Below are 22037 nucleotides of genomic sequence, written 5' to 3' on the forward strand. Positions count from 1 at the left end.
GGAAGAGATTGTATGTCTATGGCTGGGCAAGTCAGTCAGAGGTGGCTTCTGTGAGAACAGGTTTAGTTCCTACAAACTGAAGCATGATTATATGAGCATACCAAATACTATGATCTTCCTTCACAGATGTAGCTGGCTGTAGATCCAGTAAAAATCATTGTTTGAACTTCCACATGGTTTGAACTTCCTCTGCATTAAGTAGTCATCAAAATGGGCTGGTATTGACTGTAACTGGGATCTATGCACAGTGAGATTTTATTGGATGCCAAAGCCAAAATAAGTCAAAAATAATTGCTAGTTCATAAAATCCAATGATTCTTTTCACCATGCAATCCTTCTTTTGGCTAGCCAACATCATTTTCAACTATAGATGAAAGAACTCCTCTCTGTACAGCTGGTTACTACAGATAACAGTATTTGACATCTCACTGTCAAGCAGCTTTGTAAGCAAACTATCACAGCAACAGATTGTTTTTGCAGTGCAAAAGCACTGCAAAACTACTAGGAGTAGCAGTAAGTCCACCTGCAGCTGCAGAGGAAGGATGGGGACAAGGATGACAACATAGACTAGCTGTTCCTGGAGGATATTGTCTCAGATTAGCACCAGATAATACAGCGTTGTTCCTCAGCTTTTGAAGCAATCGTCGATCAAGGCAAGGATTTTGTTGCAAGCCTGTAATGAAAGAAACAAGAGGACTGGAGAGATCAAGAGTGAACTTTTTCTTCCAGTGGTCTGTGGAAAGGAGTTGTGTTAGATGTGAGTGAAGAGATGAAGATTAAAGGTGTATTTGGAGCTGTACTGCTGACATAGTCACAACAGGAGGCTGAAAGGGGAAGTCTTTAGGCTTAGCATGTGATGATTTACAAAGGAGGAGGAAGCAAAATGCGGATGAAGCACCATGCATCTCTCTTGCCCTATTGTGTCTTTTATCCTACTGTGTCCTACAGCACTGCTCCTTTTCCTGATCACGGATCGCTCTTTCTTTGTAATCTGCTTTTGGTTCTTCTCTTTCTCAGTGTTAATCCCCACTTCAGCCTAGCTTCAAGGAAACAGGTAGAAATCTGCCCCAAATTCATCTTTTGTTCCACTCTTTTTCTATTGTCTTCCAAATATTTGGTAGTCAAAAAAATCAATGTCCTTAAAGGTCTATTTTGCTTAGAAACATATTTTGTTTTAAATAAGGAAATTAACAAGTATTTTTCTTCATGTTTTGGGTAACACTCTTATTTCTAACAACTTTTCTGTATCTCCTGTAATATTTGCAATGGGTACTGCAAGATATGGATTATTAAGCAAGATGGTTTTAAATCAAGCAATTAGCTTGCATGTAACAATGATGTTGTGCTACACAAGGCTTTCAAAGAAAAGGGAGCAAACAAGCAAACCCATTGACTGGCCTTGATAGGCAGTCTTGCAAGAAGTAGAGTTTCACACTATATAGAGGTGTGGAATGGGAAATGATTGTTTAAAGTGACTGAGAAAGGGATGTGTACGTCTTTGAGAGATGTAGTGTTGATCTGTGTAGCAAGAAAAGAGAAAGAGCTCATTGAGAAAGGCTAAGACATGCACAGCAAGATCTCACTGGTCCTGCCTAATATTTGGAGTAACTGCAAAACAGGGCCAGCTTCTCTGCAAAGCTGTTCTGCTGTGTTGATTTGGACAGCTTTGTAGCATGGTATTGGTTGAGTGCCACCACTAAGAATTATTGCTTGTGTCTTTGCTTCCTGGTCACATCAAACCATTTGCTTTTTCCAGTATTAACCATGTGCAGAGGTGTGAACGCTATTATGAAGTGAATCCATTTTCTACCTCATCCTCTTAAGAGGCCAGAAACCTGAAATGTGTGAAATAGAACACTTTCTATAACTACAATGCAATTTCATATCTCCCTGACGATATACTGAAGAACCATGGTGAAGCATGTGGACTTCAATATTACTGAGCAAATATGAGGTTAACGTTATTGGTGCTTTATCATCTGCAGGCTTTTCCATCAGTGCACTGCTAGGGCATGCAGTTGAAAAAAATGCGAAAAATACTTCTGTGCTACCAAATGTCATACTTTGTATTTGAAAAAAAATCTATTAAATATTTCATGTTATGCTCTGATCGGATACTTTAAAATATACTTCAGAAAACACTGAGTTCTCAGTTCATGAGGCAGTCATCACTAAAAGCATTTTTATGGCAAAGTTTTTGTTTAATTGGCTTATCAAAAGACACTAGAGAAAGGAGAGGGAAAGAGAACAAATGGAGAAATAGCTGTACAGAAGACAACTGGAAATGGGAGCTAAGAAATATAAAATAAGAAATGAGGCTGTTTATACAAACCAGTGCATTTTCTTTCAAAGTAACAATGTTATTTTGACCTGCATTTCTGATATGAAGTCCTTTTGAGTTGTAAGGCGTCAAAAAAAGGTTCACTGCTATGCGTTGGGTGACGGCAAGATAAATACTGCACACAGCAAGTATATGAACCTGGATGGAGTCTCTTCTCAAACTCACTAGATCAAGCATGTGGGAAGAGAGCTAATAAAACTTACTACATCAAGTCTACCCGTTATGGTAGAGTCAGCATGTGCCTAGAAACATATATTGTAGGAAGGGCTTCTAGAAACTTTACTCTTCTCAGACATCAGGAGCCCACCTGCATGGATTCAAGCACATGCACAGGACCTAGCACAGTCAGTATTACCAAATTATTGGCTCATACTGGCTGTTTGCTGTTCTCAGCAGCTTGCAACCCTGAACAGACTAGTCCTGGAGACATACCAACATTTAAACAGTGGCATCCGTCTCTCATCATGCTGAAGAAGAAGAGTACATGTACGAGATTGCTCAATGACATGGAGGTACAAAGGAGGGCAGCTGAAGAACCAGCAAAGTAGTGCATAATACAAGCAAATAAAGAGACATTATCTCCCATTAACCTAGTTTATAGGTCTTACTAAGATATTAAATTTTCATATGACCACTCTCTCAGTTACTATGCATTTCATTTGCAGCAGATAAACTTACAGACCAACCTCTCAGTGTGTAGGCAAGTCCTGGTAGTTTTCCTACTTACTTGTCCCTCAGCTACATGAATACTTGAATGGAGAGCTGAATCCAAGAGATCTTTTCTTTTGATCTGCCTGGTTTGCACACAGGAAACACAATGAAATCGTTATTGCATTAAACAGAAAGCTGCCTGGTGCTTAAGTAGTTGATCATTGGCATTCTTTGAAGGATTGGCCCAAAGCATAAGAGCTCGGATTAAGAATAATACAAATCCTGCTATAGTCACTAAATCGTACTATTTGCCAGATCTACAGAAGGCTTTCTAACACAGCTCTTGTAAAGCAGTTCATTTCTGACCTCAGCCACTTCTTGGCTTTAGTTCAAAACAAGTTTAGAGTCTATCTTGAAGAGTTTGGTGAACTTACTAATTTGTACCCTCCAGCCTCATTAAAACAGTTTCACCTTTCTGTAAATATTCAATAGGCAGTTAAATAAGTGGATTATGGAATCCTCAGGGAAGCATGACCCTGTGTAAAGCATTCTAGGAAAGTTATTTATTTGACCTTGGAAGAACACGAGAGACAGGTAACTGCCAGCTATTTTTTTCACAGTTAATGCAGGTAGAGAACTACTTAGTGGATGCTTAATATAAACATTGTTGATCCAAAAAAGCAAAGGGTTCCATATTAAAAGAAGGGAAAAATACAAACTATTCTACAGGAATTCAGTCATCTGCAATTTGTAATCTTTTGACTTTTATAGAGTCATTCGGACAACTGGATACTTGTTGTTTATCTTGCACATCAATGCGTGCCTGTATTACTGGGCTTCAGACTATGAAGGACTTGGAAGCACTAGATGGGTGTATGATGGAGAAGGAAACATGTAAGTCCTTTCCTTCTAAAAGACCTTTGATTTGCTCCTTCCTGCCTCCCTCTTCTTTCCCATGACTCTGCTTGCAAGGTAAGCCCTTACTCTTACAAGTGCCTGTATAGCTAACTTTTAGCACCGGAACTGCCAATTAGTAGCTTTCATTACTAACAAATACTTGGAGGGCAGGTGCAGTAGATAATCAGTTTCTCACTTTTAGCTTTTATAGTTTTATGAGTCAGCACTAAGCATTAACCTAATTAAACATTTAGAAAGTATCAGGGGCCATAAATTAAACTTACTGATTACATATGCCCATGGGAAGTGTTAGAGGGATAGCAGAGCAACCCCTTCAAGGGCTCAGGGGTGGAGAATTTTTTTCTGCCACACAGCATTATTTCATTAAAATGCAGTATTTTATTCCCGCTAAACACCACAATGATCGGTCTGAAAAAATTCTACCCGCTGACTTTGATCTTTGGAGAAGGTCACGCTTAAACATGTGGTGAAGAAATTCTCCAGTGGGAAGGAGTGCATATTTGCACACTCTTCCACAATCTCCTCATGACAGCAATGGGTTTGGAGCCAAGTAAGAGACATTCCTTAAGATGATGGAAAGGAAGAAAGAAAAAATAGCAAAGTCATAACATAACGTGTTTAGGACATAATTACATAGGAATATATCTAGCAGGTTCAGCTGCATGAAAATATTTGCACTTCTTTCAGAGACTATAAGCTCAATTTGTTCATTAATTACATTCTTTGGAAGGGGACATATAATATAGTACTGGGGATATCACCCTTTAAATATTTTTTCGCCGTTCTCTTTTAATAGCTTAGAGATATATTTTTTTTGCTTATAATTTTGTCAGGCCTCATGAGTTAAGTGTAAAGTCACTATTTTGAAGGGAAATAAAACAGCCTTTGAATGTAAAATATGTTTTGTGTAAAGTAGCACCAATTTTTTAATAATTAGGTTCTCTCTCGAAAAATGACATGGTTGAAGTTTCCACACCCCAGAAAAATACACAGCTTGAGTAGTGCGATCAGATACCCATTTAAGCATGCCCATGGAGCTCAGTGGGACTACTTATTACACACAAGTATATACAAAGTTATACACAGGTAGTTATTTGAAAGCTCAACACTTCCATAAATCTGCCAAAAAAAAATGAGGGATGAATTTCTACTGTTTTCATTTTAATTAATACCATTCTTATATTCATTCGCTAGCTTCATAATTAAAAAAGAATGTAACTAAGTCTGAGAAACACAAAAGCACTCTGAAAGTAGGGTGCCTACTCAGTCTCTTTAAGATTTTACCGTTCAGAGCAGCCTAGAGAACAGACCAAAAAAAAAAGTCTTCCTGTTTCTCATGGGCAGGGATATTTTACATTTCATGTGGGGGAACCAGCTGGTAGAAATGATTTGCTAGCTTGATCACAGACAATGCAGTTGTGTCCAAAGGCAATCAATGGTCAGGTTGCTTAATACTTTATGGTACCTTTCCCCTGAGGAGACAGAAGAATTTTTCAAATGATATCACACAGAAATCATATGTGATTTAGGGTAGTATTATTATAAATAATAATAAACTGATAAACTGATAATTCAAACTCTACATCAAACTGAGATGTTGAAATAAAACACACATCCTAATATATCCATGCAGGCCTCATTAACTCATTAATCTGCCTCATCCTGACATTAGTTGGTAAATGCATGCAGTTAATGTTTTGCCTATACCTAACTCATACTAATAATAAATGATCTAATGTTCGTGGGATCCCACACATTATCATATGTTGAGCTGCACCTCATGAAATATATATCTCATGGTATCTTGTAACAACAAATGTCTTTGGCATGAGCTTATAGAATCAGGCCCTATATATTTTCTGGTTGTTGAATATTTGGAGATTTTTGAAATAGAGACATTTTGTAAATATCAGTTCTTACTGAGATTGACTGTGAATTTAAACACATTAGATAAGATACTTCTAGGTATCCTTGTCTCTTTGGAAAGCAGGAACTAAGAACTCTCAGGGAAAAATATGTTGGAAAGTGATCAGAACTGCAGTATGTGTTATGGTACAGTGACACAGACATAATTTCCTTTCACATAGCAAAAGGATTTGCCAATATTTGAAGCAGACAGAAGTAGAATGGGAACATGGATAAGAAAAACACAGTTTATCAGCTAATTTAAAAATGACAGTTAGCATTTTGATGAATAAAAAAAAAATTGCAGTGATCTCAGATTATACTGACCCAAAGCAAATGAACTGGCACTAATTTAGTGGCATTAATGTTTTATGTACCACCCCTACTGTGTCCATAAAATCTTGCTGGTGATGGCCAAATACAGTTCTAAAAAATTCCAACACTTCTACGGTCATTTTTTCCTTTCCTGGGCTAAAAAGAAGAATATACGTACAGCAATTTCCTTAATCAGTTTGATCGTATGCATGTTCCTGAACAGGCGTACTAACCAGTGAAATTTCAATTTATAACTAACAGATGTAGCAGAGCATTCAAACCACAAGAAAAATTAGCAAAATTACTGAAGTAGGTGTTTTTTTTTTTTTTTTTTTTTTTTGCAAATTATTGCTAGCTGTGTTCTTTTCCAGTTTGTGTTCAGACTCTAAAGCATTAGTCCAAAAAGGCTTAAAGCTTTGCTACGGCAGCCGTCAATCAAAGCCACCAAGCTGAGGTGCAGAGGACAGTCAGCTTCACCACCCTGCGGCATGACCAAATTAACCACACAGTACGTTCCCAACCTTAAAACTGCGCTGATGAGCTTGGTACAGTTAGGCAGGCAGACCTCAGATTCTCCTAATAAAGAAGAATAGCATTACACCTTTGCCACAGTGGCAAAGGTGTAGATCTTACCTGCCCAGAGCAGCAGGCTATTAAAAAGGTCTCCTAATTATAGCTAAGCGAACAATATGAACTCCGTTTTGGCCTGATTTAGGCACCTAAGGAAGAAACTGGTTTCCCTAACTCCTCAGAATAAGGGACAGATTCTCCAGAAAGTGATTCAAAGCAGGAAACTAATGTCATTGTTCTGAATTGTCCCATGGAATTATCTTTCTCTCTAACCACTGCTTATAAGGGAAACTAAGTGTAGGAAGCTGAAATTCCTCACCCAACCCCTTAAGCTCAACATTAAAATTAGGCACTACAAGTTGTTTCCTTTTGCTTACGTTTTATGAGTATATGAATTTCTGCCATTTGAAAGTCATCTACAAGCAGGCTGCAAAATTCATTAAAATTGAAATTTATTCATTAAAACATCCTTTTGCGTCCTTATGAATTTTCTCTGTAACATGTTGCCTTTCTGCTCTGGGCACAGACCTAGCAGACATCTGCATGGTCACTGTGCGTGCTTAGAGTGGCTGTACTTCTTTGGCACACATTGCCCAGTACTCAGTAAGGCTAGCGCATCTTAAAAGTGTCTCGTATGTGCAGACCTGTACACATGCGTACCAGCTAAACATCTTACCTGCGGTAGGTCTGATGCGTCGTGCTCACAGTGCTTGCTGTGCAGAGACAGTTTTGTGCCTGCAGAGCTTTGAATGTGCAGCCCAGCTCATAGATACGTCAGATTTGTTTCAAACCTGTTACTTGTAGCCACATTTTTTTTATATATAAAAGCTTTGTAGTTCACACTATACTGTTTAAGACCATCATACTCACAATCAACTGATGATAAGTCACTCAAGAAAAAAGGTATCAAGATGGAAGGAATTAGAATACAAGATCATAAAAGCTACCTCCTAACTCCACTTCATAACCATCCCAGTTGTAATCAGAGAGGAGTCTAATGTGACAGCCCTGAATTAATGCTTCACTGGCCTGAAACTAATGTGTGCATATCACCTTAAAATCTGATAGCCATATGCATAAACATTTAACTATATTAACCAAAACCATGCAAGAAATTTAGCTTATTCTGAAATGGACTTTTATGAAAAAGATATTTTCATTGGCATAGCATTACAAGTATCTTGTGTGCAGTGCTTTTTTTTCCCTACCTCAGACTTATTTCAGGGAAAAATCTAGTAGTTTGATTGCCTGAAGGATAAACATACCGCCTGAGTTGTACAGAGAGAAAATCCCTTTCTTGTCTCATGTTGTTTGCTTCAACAGTAATTTTACAGCAGGGTAGTAAGCTGTATGGCAAGCAATGATGGTTTCCAGACACTTTAACTATAGGAATCAGAGCTGCTAATACCACTGAAATTGGAATTTGTTTTTTTCTGGCTTTCTCTAAACAAAATTTACAATCTCATTTCTTCAATTCTTAGAAAAAAAACTGCCTTATATTTCAACTGTGTAACTCTTATTTCAAATTAAAATAAAAACAAAAGAATGAATAAATGGAGAAAATATAAAACCTGTGCCTAGGAAATAGTGAACATCCCATGTCTTTGCCAGCAAAAAGTTTCCTTTGAAATAAAATCAGTTGAATGCATTGTATTAACTATACCTTTGTAACGGATGGGTGATTCTGGAAAAAAACTTGTATTTTATACATGCATGGGTGCAGAGAAGACTGTCCCCCTGAAGTTCTTTGAGGAACTGTTTTGTTTCCCTGTTGATGTTCCCAGAGCCAAGATTATATTGTCTATCATGGTGACCTTAACAAGGTTGCCATCCAGGGCCGTTGGGAATTAAGGACTTTGTTAATTACTTTTATTTCCTGTAGTTACTAGCTCAGAACTAATGCTACTATCTTTATACTTCCATATTCATAAAGTCTTCATGTTTCAAGTGCCACAGCATTCTCAATTGTGGTGAATGAATATGATATTAATATGCTTTATCTGATGATTCCCCTCGGACGCAGTAGGGACATAATTTTATGCTTAAATATGAAATTTTCCTTAAGCAGATCTGAGGATTTTTCTTGCTATTAATTTATGTTACAGAATTCTGAAATAAGGCCACCACTTATGCATCCTTTGCTGGAAACATGCATAAGTGACAGCCTGTTTTCGAATGTGGGTATTATAGTGGTGTAATCCAGCTGTTTATTTTGCAAATACAACAGGCAAAAGTGACATGATGACACACAGGCAATGAAATTTTTGATTTGTGGAGGACTCTGAATAAAACTGCCAGTTCTATTTGCTACAATCTAAAAGCAGATAACTATAGTAAAAGTGATCATTATTACTGCATTTCAGGAATCTGAAACCAGGAGAAAAGTGACTTCCTAAGAAAAGCCAAAATCAATTGCTTGGTAAAGCCTAATCTTTTAAATGGAAGATCTGGAATCACTTTGAAGTGGTTTAAAATGAAAAAAATCCCCATTTGAATTAGTTGTTACTGGGAGTTCATTTTCTTATATTTGCAATAGAATTTAATCTCCTAATTGAACTGTTACTTGCACCATTTATTAATGGGAGTGGAATTCCTATCTTAAAATGAGAGAAGGTTAGAAGTGAGGGGTCACCAAATTAAAATGTAGCCTCAACTCTGCAAGCAGATCTGGTAGCCTCAAATTCAGGGCAGACAAGAGAAGATGCATCCTAGAGTGTCTATTTCAAAACAATCATCTCGAAAAGCATTTGCTCTGTTTTTTAATTCAAATTCAATAAATTCAATAGAACGGATCTTCATTGCATCAGAAGCTGTAGTTTTAAATGAAATAGAAATTCTCAGTGTACAATTAAGGGAAATGAACTTCCATTACAAATCATACGTGAAGCTGAAATGTGATTGTTCAGACACTCAGAAAGTTAAATTCTAATTAATAGGTGGCTTTAAAAATATTCCTAAACCAATAACTTGCTAGCTTAGAAACGAAGGAAACAATAGCACGTTCACGGCAACAATTAAAACTAATTAATCTCAGCTGCTCAGTATGGGGGATACCGCATTACTAGTGGTGCCACGTTTTACAATGGAATTTAAAACAGAATCTTAGAGAAGCTAAGGAACTTAATGTAAAAAATAGTGTACTTTGTATGATTATCATCACCAAATTTGAAAAATTCATTCTATCCAGGTCCTTTGTTTTTTTTTTCTAAGTTTATATTATGATACTAATAGAAATAACGAGCTGCTATATGGGCTATGATGTGCAAAGGGCTCTACTAACAGAGCAGAAAGACTCTGGGCCAGAGAGCTCAACTTTCAAGGATGAGCAGTGACGGACAGCAGAAGGGTACAGGGAAGGAATCCATATAGGGCCATATGATGGAGCAGAGTCTTAATGACTGACCAGTGCTCCCTACCATATTTGACTTCTAGAATAAGAGAGTTCTGAGAAAAGTGTTGAAGGATGTTAACAAGGTGCTTTTGCAGCTATTTATGGAAAGCTCTTCCCAGTCATGAGGGAAAGCAGTGAAGAAGGCAAAGAAATGTTTGTTTGTTATGGTAATAGGTAGAGCTAGAGGTAGAGGAGAAGATGAGCACTGAGGAAGACGAATACTGGAGTCAGCCCTTCAGTGCTGAATAAGAGAGGATTGTTATGGAGAAAATAAATTAGCCTGTAGCTTGTGAAAACAAGCAGCTTCTCTTTGATATAAAGACTGGAAACAGATCCAATGAAGAATGCTCAGAAGCAAAGCTGGGAGTGAGCACAACATGGTTAGCGGGGTGGGAAAATGATGCTTTGCAGCAATTTTCTGACTGGAGATGAGACAAGACTGCATCTGTCACGACCAGCAAAACACTTGACACTGCCATCATCAAGAAGTAACCATGAAAGAGACTTTCAGATGTTTATTTATCTAGTATACTATAAATATGGCCTGGGAAGTGTCTAACAATTTTTACACTACTTTCAGCATTACTGGATCTTCAAGTTTTTATGTTCCCCGTCCTGGCAATTTCAATTCCATGTTCTTCCATACTACTATGTAGCATTACTAGGCAAGACTGAACACAAACAGATGCATTTTCTATATATCCTTAACTTGCCGTCAGTGACAACATTCACCTCAATATGATCTACAAGATTGGATCATTTGTAAAATCATAACAATTTATAAAAATTTTTGAGAGCTTTTGGACGAAAAAGGCCTCACTGAAAGGTCCAATCCAGGCATGTATCTGCTTAGCTTCAACCACATAGGTACCTATAGTCAATAACAGAAATGCTGCCTGTATCCACAGGTATCTGAGGTGCTACTACTGGGCAGTTCGAACCTTAATCACCATCGGTGGTCTTCCAGAACCACAAACCCTGTTTGAGATAGTTTTTCAACTGCTGAATTTTTTCTTGGGAGTTTTTGTCTTCTCCAGCTTAATTGGTCAGGTGAGTCAATAAATCAATAGCTAGATATGTTCAAATTACTGTAACTCAGTGATAATGTATTCAATTTATTGTGATTTAGTTCTTCTGGGAAAAAAGACTAGCTTCCATAAGAATGTCCATTTTTTAACTATCATCATACATATTTTTGCTTCTGAACAAATAAATGTGTTTAATCAGTTCTCAGTTTTGTAGACTGTCTCCAAATTTGCACACAAGCTGATTTAAAGCCATGATTGCAGGACACAGATGATTCTTTAAACTTTTCCTCATAGCCAAGGAGACAGCTCCTTAATATGCACACTGTACTGTTAAATCTGGTATGAAACTTATAATTGTAGATATAGTCACATCAATATTTACAAAATTATTGAATAAATCATGCTTGATATTATCAGCAATAAAGCATTGTTAATGGAAATGCAATGATCTTTGCCAGACTAGTATTCTGTTCTCTTCTATAGGTTACATAATATTTGTTAAATTGAAAATTAACTGTTTTCCGTTTCTCTTGGTTCTCATTTGGAAGGAGGAAAAAAAAAAAAAAAAAGCCCATAGCAAAACAAATCAGTTATATTTCCAAATGAACACAACTCAGCATGAACTATTTCCAGATTGTAACAATTAGACTTAGGTTTTAGATCCAGAGGTTTTAAAATACTTTGCCAACAGAAAAACAAATGTCATAGTTCCTCTGTGAGATTGCATCTCATATTAGATTCCTATAGAAATCCTTCCAGACCTTTGAATTTGTATATGTATGTTACTGGGAGAATTAATATGAAAAGATAAAAAAACTGGTAACATTTCATTTTTATTTTGAGTACAGGATTTGAAAAAGTTCAAACAGCTAAAAAATGCACATACCTCTTGCTGTTTAAAAGTGTAAGAGAAGGTATTCAACTATAATGAAACAGACCCTTCCCATAGAATTTAAAATTAGGTCTCAATCAAGAATCACCAAAAATGCAGCAAAATACTTCTTCATAGAAAATATTTCTTCTGGCTAATTATTGAATTAGAGTATATTGGGTTAAACTCTGGAGTTTACATATTTATAAGCCTTTTTTTCTAAATTGATCTAACAGTCTCTGAAACCACCTTTTCACTGTTAGCTTCTGCAAATTAGCTTTTGCAACCAGCATAGTCAATTGCAGAAGCAAAACTTAAGTATCAATACAGAGCTTCATTGCAGCCTGTTTACAACTCCTGATTACAAAGAGCTCTTAAAGCTACTGAAATTATTAGTCCTGCTTTAGCACACTTATCTAAAAACTGTTATTCCTTGTGCAATCAGTTGTATCTCTGTAATAAGGAGTAGAATTTATCCCACTGATATACTAATCTTTGGCCACTGCAATATTAAGCCATTTTACTTAATAGATGTCTATATAGTTATGCTTATGAAGCAGGAATATCTATGAGCATTAACTCATCCTGCTTTTTAAAAATTAACTGACATTAATTCAACTACATTGAAATGTTAAATAATATTCCTGCACTAAAATCTTTAAGATCAACTTTCAGCCAGAACTGAATTTTTATGAGTGATCTAGACTCACTCAACAATTTAAACATTGGCAGGATCTTTGTTCTAGTGGTGCCAGCTGATGTTATTGCAGAAATTTAACCCAGTTTATTTCATTTCTGATTTGCATTGCATACCAAATGCAGAGCAGCTTTATTATGAATTTTTAAGAAATCATTATCTGTATTTTTCATCCAAGTGCAGAAATATGAGACAGAAGAACAAGCTGAAAAATACAAGTGATTCATTTAAAAATCACAAATATAGACTGCTTCTAACATAACAAGATTAAGTCATTAATGTTTCTGAAAAAGCGGATGAAGCAACTGCTCAAAACATACAGCTGAATATATAATACATCAACTATTTTGCAAACAAGTGTTTTATTCCCTTTATAAGTTGTTGAAAAGATATTCAAATCCAGACTGTTGCTGGTGAAATGTGTAGTAACAATGAATGATGTTTGCAGATGCGAGATGTAATTGGAGCAGCTACAGCAGGACAGAACTACTACCGTTCCAGTATGGACAACACAGTCTCCTATATGAACACTTACTCAATTCCAAAAGTTGTTCAAAATCGTGTTCGAACCTGGTACGAATACACATGGGACTCACAAGGAATGCTAGGTAAGGCTTTCAAACGCTACTCACATAGTAACTCCAAAGGCAGAATGCTCTGTATGGATATAAGATCAAATTCACATTTCTTCTCTTCTGAATTTCATGCAAGAGGGTGAGGAGGGTATTCAATTTGCTTCAGAGAAGCAAAATACTCCAGAGCAACATGATGCTTATTATTTCACAAATTCTATTAATGTATGCAATGTCTTGGTTACAACATTAGACAGAATGCAACTTAACTCAGTCTCTCATACTTTCACCAGAAAGGATGTTAGTATTTTCCTCATTTGAACTGATAAATGCTAGAATTACTCTACTGAGTTATTTTTCTATATAATGTTCATTTTTATGAACATTCTTCCTTTACATTTCCTAACTAACAGGATTTGAATCTTTTCTGTTGTTTATTCTGCAGATGAATCGGAGTTATTGGAACAGATGCCAACCAAAATGCAGCTGGCCATCGCAATTGATGTGAACTTTGCCATAGTCAATAAAGTTGACTTATTCAAAGCAAGTACTTTTACCCGCCGGTGCAGCAACGCGTGGTACTCGTGAGACAGAAATCTAGTTTTGTGCATTAAGAACATGTTTATTAGTATTCAAGGCAAAATAGGTCTAAGAGATATCTAAGTCAATGGAGACATGTTTGGACTAAGCCAAATGCCAGTCTTTGAATTTTTTGTTTCAGAGTAGAGATAAAGAGTGAACGAGATTAAGGTACTGTCTCATTACATCAACATATTAAAGCTGATGTTATGGACAGATTGTGATTGATTTCAGAGTATAACTGATCTCAAGAGTCAGGTATAGAAGAAAATAACTTTTAGTACAGTCTACACCGCTGTCTGCCAGCTAGCACAGCCTGAGAGATCACTAATGCAATCTGCTCTGAGAATACAACCTTGATACAGCGAATGTGACTGGTCAACTTCTGTGCACAGGAACTTTCTCTTTGATGTCATGATGGTTTTCCAGAGACATAAATTAAATGTTGATACTTAAGACTGTATTTTTAGCGCAGAAAAAATATATCCTCATTCCTCATTCCTCATGTCAAAAATGAGGAAAGGCTGCATTTTTGGAAATAATCTTGACATACAATTATCTTAATATTAATTTGCTTAGCTGTTTTCTCTGCTTTAAAAAGTGATCTTTCTGATGTTTTTAGATTGCATTCCACTTATGAATCCCTGCATCAGCAAACCCATGTGCCGTCGGGTTTTGCTGTCCAGTGTAAGCACTAATAATAACTTCAGTTACAGAATCAATGGAGCGCAATTTAATTATTTTAACAGGGGTGTGATACTCAGATGATCTATGACATGCTACTACGGTTGAAATCCATTGTGTATTTACCTGGTGACTTTGTCTGCAAAAAGGTGAGCATTGCTGTCTCTTTCAAATGCGAGATAATACGTATTGTAGAGTTCAGATATAGGTCACCAGTATACTTTAAATAAAATTAATCCTGACTGAATTAGATAGCATAAAAAATAATTATAGTATTATGTGTAATAAGAATAATAAACTCTCCAGTTTCAAGCTAGAACAAGACAATATGGATTTTATTACTTACGTTATCAAGCAAAACTGTGGTAGCCTGGGAAAGTATTTTATGTAAATACAGCATATCTACTGACACATTGTTAAGTCTGAATATTTAAAACAAGGTAAGTTCGATTTTTTTATAAATATATACATACAAACTTAGCCTACAGAGCTCAAGCTAGGATGCCTGTGAATACACAATGTTTCACTGTGTATCCAGAAGCTCTACATAGAATTATTTGCTGGAAAGCACAAGGCATCCAACACAGCTCTGTACAGCAGAGTCTGACCTTGCTGTACCTACACTTGGATCTTTGAGCCATCTCCAAGGTGCAAGCTGAGTATGTAGTTAGCTGCATGCTGGCCCTGTGGCTGGAACTGTGCCCTAACAGAGCTAAACAATAACAGCAACAGATTTAAGGTCTTGATCCTGCAGTCAGAAGTAAATAGTTCTCAGCAATGATGATTCCAAGAAATGGAAAAATCATTTTTTCCAGATTGATTAATTCCATTCATTCCATAAAAGGCCACTCAGAGCTACTATGTGGCCAACCACCATAGTAATGGTGTTAATACTGTATCATGCAGTAGTGAAACTCGCCAGAACTTGAGAACTGTGAGTTCATCCTACCTGGCTGTCCAGCATGCAGGCTTGGGGGAGCAAGTTAAGGGACAGAAAGAACAAGCCCCGTATTTTCAGCCCTGGTTGTGCTGCTATTGTCTATTCACTTTTAAGGTGAAGTTCCTGATTTATCTCAGTTACTCCAGATGCATGAGTAGAATAGTATTTACTTGTCCATCTTATTGAGATGTTGGGAGAACCATTAATTACTACATTTGTAAAGTCTATCAGGTTCTCCAGTCACCCTGCTTTTTGCAGAAAAGTTTGCATTTATACTGACATGTCACCCTTTTGAATCCTGACAAATCATCTCTAACATGGAAGATAATAAATAAGCTAATGATCTCTTAAGCCATCAAGTGATTACATAATAATAGCAAACTTCTGAATGGTTCATTATTCCAATTTTTTCTTTAAAATTAGGTAAGTGACAATTAGAAGTAATAGTGTGAAAACTGGTACAGGATTTTCCTTTTTTTCTTTTTTTTTTTCTTTTTTTTTTTCTTTTTTTTTTTTTTTTTTTTTTGCACCTATTATTAAATATATTTCTGCAGTTATTACCAGAATAGTCCATAGAAACAACTGATACAATCCTGATTGTTATGTAGTCTTCTTGTTTCAAGCTGGCCTGTAGAGTCTTACTCCTGCCTCACATCACAATTAGATCTGCCAGTTAGACCTCATGCTTATGCTCGATGCTAGGAAGGCAAGTACAAACTAACGTTTATTTCTCCATAACATTAGTAAATCTGTGTATGAGAAAGTATAAGGCTATTTAAAGAGGAGTTTGTTCAATTATTCTACTAAAAGAAACCCCGCTCGGCTAAAAAGGGTAATCTTTATATGTTTTTGTGCCCAGGGAGAGATTGGCAGAGAAATGTACATCATCAAACAAGGTGAAGTTCAAGTTCTTGGAGGCCCTGACGGTACAAAAGTCCTCGTTACACTAAGAGCAGGGGCTGTATTTGGAGAGATCAGGTACGTTTATCACTATTTTTAATGCTTTCCTTGGAATGTCAAATAATTAATGATTGTTTAACTTCTCACTGCTAAGCACGGCTGCAAAGGTTGGGTAGCATTAACCAAGAGGATATCAAGCAAAGAAATGTAGACAAACTAAAGAAAAATAAAGTGAAACATCAGAGACTAATTTGGAAAGATTTGAGATCTCCAAATGGCAAATAATCTGTTGTAAGTGTTTTGGGCAATGCGCTGTGGGTTATACAGACAGAATTTGCCTTCAGCATTGAGAAGATTTAACACATCTTCCTGCTCCAAGGTCTGCAATCTGGCAGGACTACATGTCTTTTTATCGCTCGTGTAGTGAGACTAGATGCCCTAGATGCCTAGATACACAGCAGATACTAAAAGTGATAATTAATTTCCAACAAGGGAGAGAAAATAAAAAATGAAACTGTTTCCCTCAGGAGCTGACATAGGGACTAAGTCACTAAAAATCAGGCACCCATAAATGAAAATGCATTTGTTTAAGAGAAATACATTTAAGAAAAATAAAATGGCTGACAAACCAGTTTTGGGGGTCTAAGTTTTTCTGGAGGAGAAAACTTTTCTCAGGTTGCTACAGATGTTTTTCCTGTTCCCCACATAGTTGCTATGCAAAATCCATTAACTTTTATGTGCCGTGTTCACCAGTCAGCCTAGCAAGTGCTGGATTTTAGGCACGGCATCCCCTGCTGAGGTTGGCCTGAAGAAAAAGTAATAAAATACATGTGCTGCTGCATGTGATAAACAGGGTCCTTGATTCCTTCCAGCTGCCTCCCTGTTACTGTTAATCCCCTTGCTGGTAGCTTTAATCTGCTTTTTGAAAAGTGGTAATCAGCACTGTGCCAGGTTCACGTTTATCTTCTACTTGCCCGTCTTTGTGGCAGTGGAAACATGCCAGCTTATGCAGTGATGTGTGTACAGAACTTGCTCAGACCTTCAAGGAGAAAACACCTGATCTATCGCATAGATACAGGCCTTTTTCATTGAGTGGAGAAATGAAAGTATATCAGCTGCTTGAGAGAAGGTTATTTTAAAAGTATTCCTCTGTGTGACAATATAATGTCAGAGCAAAGCCCCAGAACAAAATGCTGTGTTGTAAGCTATGTGGAAAGGCTGAGAATGCTCTGGTTTTCAATAAGGGATGGATACTGAAAAGATAAAAGAAAAAAGCTATAGCAGCTCAGATACATTACCCACCTACAAATTTCAATTATTTCCGAGTTCTTGATTTGCAGTGAGGACATTTTTTTAGAAAAACATGAGAAATGATAATGATAAATTTTAATGCAAGGAAGGGATTGTCAAGCTTTTAATCCAATGAAAGCGAGCATTTATTTCTTCATGAGATCCATACAATGACCAAAGTTTCATTCCACAATATATTTTACTCTGCACGTAATTGCCAATATGACCAATACTAGCCATATATCAGTAAAACCCTCAGCAATGCTAGAAGCCTTCTGCACGTCTAGTCTTGTTTTACTCATCATTTACTTACCATGTTGGTGGAGACAACGTGACATCCTTGCAAGAGTACCAGTACAGACACAGGTACTTTGGATGTAAGTGGCCTAATCTTGAGGACAAACTTGAGGAGAAAATACACAACTGGGATACACAGAAAATGCACAACAGTCTACAAAACTGAAGAAAAACAAAGGCCTGAACTATTAAGTGTGTTAGTAAAGAATTATCCTCCTTGTGGCAGTGTGTTAGAAAATAATGAGTTTATATAGCACTTCTCTGTATACGTTCTGTCAAGGTCTTTGAATAGTGCACAGTAGAAGAAAATGAAAAAACAAAAAACAAAACCCTCTTTAATGAATGAAATACTGCTTCACTTAGCACATCCAGGCTTTCCCCTCAGTATTCATAGCATGGCTATCACCACTGGTATCAAATTATCATGATTTACTTCTAACTTTTGATTCAAGTTTTGTTTAGAGAAATATGTCAGCTTCTTTCTCAGTGGTCTAACTATATAAGATACTTGCTAGTTAGTCTCAGTCTGTTCAAAATGCAAGTAAATCATCCTTGTCTCTATGGGAAAAAGAGCTGAAGAAAATAAAGAATTTTCATGCATTTCAAAAATTTAACAATGTTCAAAATGTGTTTGCCATTTTCCTGAATTATACTAGAAGACTAATGCAAGTTTAATGTTCATACCGGTTCTTTGCCAATTTCTTTCATGAAAATCATTATAGAAACAGACTAAGTCATAGAAGCTGCCTTCCATTTAACGTCTTATCCTCATTACTAGATAATATCAGTTTGGGGAAGCAAAATAATCTTAGAAGCAGAGGCAAACAGATTGCTGCTCTAATCTGTGCCTGTCTGCACAGATAATTGAGAAATTCAGGAGAGGAAAACTATAACAAAATACTTCATTAGCCCAGAGAAGTTTACACTTTAAGCCAGATGTCTTTATTCATCTGTTTTGTCAGTTATTACACTAGCACAATTTCCCATCAGAAAACAGTAATTCTGGAAAAATTAAAACATTTCTCTATTATGTATAAAATTTTTGACAGGATTTTCTGCAAAAGTTTGGTCTCAGCTTTAGCCTTTCAACAGTTACATTATTTTATCATCTATAAGACATGCAGAATATTCAACAGAATATTAAATGGTCTGAAAAATTAAATTTTCAGCTTTGGCCCCAAGTTTCCCAGGAGGCAGCAGCTGCTGCTTCTCGATGAGCTTTAGCATTTGACGTTCTGCTCAGACGCAAGATCTGGCCCGACTTCTCTTTTCCTGTTCTTTCCCAGTTCTGCCCGTACGCCCGCGAGCGCCGGCTCGGGAGCTGCGAGGCCGCGTGTTGAGCGCTCCAGGCCCTGCGCCGCGTCTGCTCGCCTCGGCGAAGGGCGGCTTCCCGCAGAGAGCAATTAGACCGGGGAAACTGACAGGCTGATTCATCACCTCGACAGCTGGACACTTCGAAATTGAAATTGCTACCATAAGAACTCGAAAGATAACCCTTCACGCTAATATTACAGCATTTTAGGTTAATAACTGAAGTAAAAAACATAAGGCAGAAAAAGTAATTTCTCTATTAATAAGGATATTATAGCCTCAAGAACTACTACAAGGTTCGTGTAGTTATTTTTAAAGATTTAGCCTATCACCCAACTGTTAGCATACTGGCCAGAGCAGACCCAGTCATGAAGTCCATAATCTTGTCCTTAGTCAAAGACGATTTAGTTAGAGCAAGGCCTTACTTGTAAAATTCACCTCACGTCATTTCTGTAAGGAAAAAGCTGATCTCTGTAGTCAGAGTCTGCCTCGATGAAACGAGTTTTCTCTTAGAAGAGCCTGAAACTGCGAGTTCTAAGATTTGTTGCACAGAGATTCATCAGAGCACAGGTGGTTGGAATTCTCTTTAGCTGCTGCCCCTGTTGTGCAGATGCCTGTTTTTCTATCTGAAGAACTGATACACTGGATTTTCAACTTGAGTTCATCTGTTGATTGCTATCTAGGGTCACAAAAACATGTGTGTTTGCACATATGTAAAAATAGCCTTATACACCTAGTTCTGGAGATCTCATGTTATGCTTCATAAATCAAGTATAATCAATATAATCCAATATTTATAAAATTTATGTATAAATATCCTTAAAACTGAAAGTAAATATTAATATATCCTTAATTAATATTAAGGTTAAATTTTAAATTGTATCTAATGGAAGATGGGTCCACATTTATCCTTTACAATTAACCTTTAAATTTGGATATTATTGAATTTTCTTTATAAACAATTCTGAGGAAAACAGTTAAGGGAAAAATTTCTATGGTAGATCTCCTTTAATACAGTGATAAAGCAGCTTTTAATACTAAGAATAAAATGCATCTTCTTTTGCTTAACACCATAGCTGAGAAGTGAGGTCTCTCTGTTTGTTTAATGCAAGATGAGCAACTTAATTGTTATTTGTACAACATAATTTTACATGGATATCATTCTTATGCTCAAGTACTGCTTGCTAAGACAGTCTAATGACAGTCTAATTTATAAAACAAAAAAGCTGCCTTTTCACACAGAGAGACCTGTCTGGTTTTAACTGTCAGGTTGAAAGACCTTCTCAACCTACATCATTCAACTTACCAACAGGCAAACGTGAGATGAGATATGTGAGAAGATCGAAAACCAGAGACCCACCAAAGTTACTCACTCAGGAAAAATAAAATTCTTGGGCTGGAGAATAATTCTTTCACTGTAAATACCTCTTTCAATAATATCAGAGGTGCACTGCTCTACTTCTCATGTGAATCACTTTCAACAATAAAACTGAGGGAATTCATAGCTCACCTGAGGACTAAAACAAAAGTAGTCCTTGCCCTGAACTGTGACTATCCAGCAAGACCTTTCACAATCCTTAGCCTCAGCACAGACCTGACCAGTAGCGACAATTTGCCTTCTTGAGGCAAAAAGATATTTTCTATCCTAACTGCAAAAAAAGTTTGCAGAATATCAGACATAGCAGTTGGGTAAGGGAACCTTGTGATGACTTTAGTGGCAAACACCAGCAAAGAGACTCCCCATGATGGCAAGAATCAACCTGACTGTCTATGTTTATTTTCATTCCAGCCTATTAGCAGCAGGCGGAGGAAATCGGAGGACAGCCAACGTGGTGGCTCACGGTTTTGCCAACCTTTTCATTTTAGACAAGAAGACCCTCAATGAAATCTTGGTGCACTATCCTGACTCAGAAAAGATTCTGATGAAGAAAGCAAAGTATGTCCTAATAGTAATTTTTAAATCAAATTGTTTACTTGTGGAATGAATAGTTGTGGCTTCTAGACAGATTTACACTCATTTCCTGGAAGAATAACAAATGTAAACACATTTGTATTTAGATGTCAATTTTTCCTGACAGCATTTAGTGAAAGCCATGGTCTTGGCAGGGATGACAAGAGCTGTGATAATGTGGTAAATAAAATGAAGTTCTGAATGCAGCCACCTTCCCCTTTATATTCAAGGTAACAAAACAAATAGGAGGTACAAATACATATCAGGACTCCTTATATACCCAAGAAAGACAGATATTGCCAGACAGATGTCAGGCAAGGAGCAGGTTTTCAAAGGTACAGCTGAGCACGTGCAATTAACTCTATAGACATAAGCTTTAACGTACCACAGACTTGCATATATTTCCAAAATCCTAAAGAGTAGATATGCATTTGAAGTACGGCCTGACAAGATCAGAGGTAAGTACACTGATCTGAGAGGTGTACAAAGGAATTATAGAACAGGATTTTGCACTGACACTGTTTTTCACCTTTCTTTGGCTGTAACTTGCTTGGGTGAGCTTCCCTGGGCTTTGTAAATGCAAAATATTGTAAGATTTTGTCAAAACAAAATGATGAAAATGAGTACCTTGCCACCTTTTAAATCTAAAATGTCCAAACACATGAAACAGTTTTTTCGTTATTAGCATAATTTAGAACTCTATTGTTCTGAATTGTTCCCCTGCATTGACATCAAAAGGTGGAAGACCTCCAAGATCTGAAATTCTACCACAGGAGACAAAACATAGTATAGGAGTGACATATTTAGTGAAAGTGCCATCAAACAG

At 36.8% G+C, this 22037-nt stretch overlaps 1 protein-coding gene across 1 annotated transcript in view; it reads left to right on the top strand.

The window, feature by feature from the left end:
* The window catches only part of CNGB3 (cyclic nucleotide gated channel subunit beta 3), a 69651-nt gene that overhangs the window by 43801 nt on the left and 3813 nt on the right, over positions 1–22037 (top strand). Inside the window, exons 11-17 of the mRNA XM_062568369.1 lie at positions 3764–3886; positions 11000–11141; positions 13136–13295; positions 13705–13802; positions 14588–14671; positions 16322–16440; positions 21050–21196. Of these exons, the coding sequence (XP_062424353.1) occupies positions 3764–3886; positions 11000–11141; positions 13136–13295; positions 13705–13802; positions 14588–14671; positions 16322–16440; positions 21050–21196 (873 nt within the window). The remainder of the gene's footprint in view (positions 1–3763; positions 3887–10999; positions 11142–13135; positions 13296–13704; positions 13803–14587; positions 14672–16321; positions 16441–21049; positions 21197–22037) is intronic.

The sequence above is a fragment of the Rhea pennata genome, chromosome 2, assembly GCF_028389875.1.
Source record: "Rhea pennata isolate bPtePen1 chromosome 2, bPtePen1.pri, whole genome shotgun sequence".
Classification (NCBI taxonomy): Eukaryota; Metazoa; Chordata; class Aves; order Rheiformes; family Rheidae; genus Rhea; species Rhea pennata.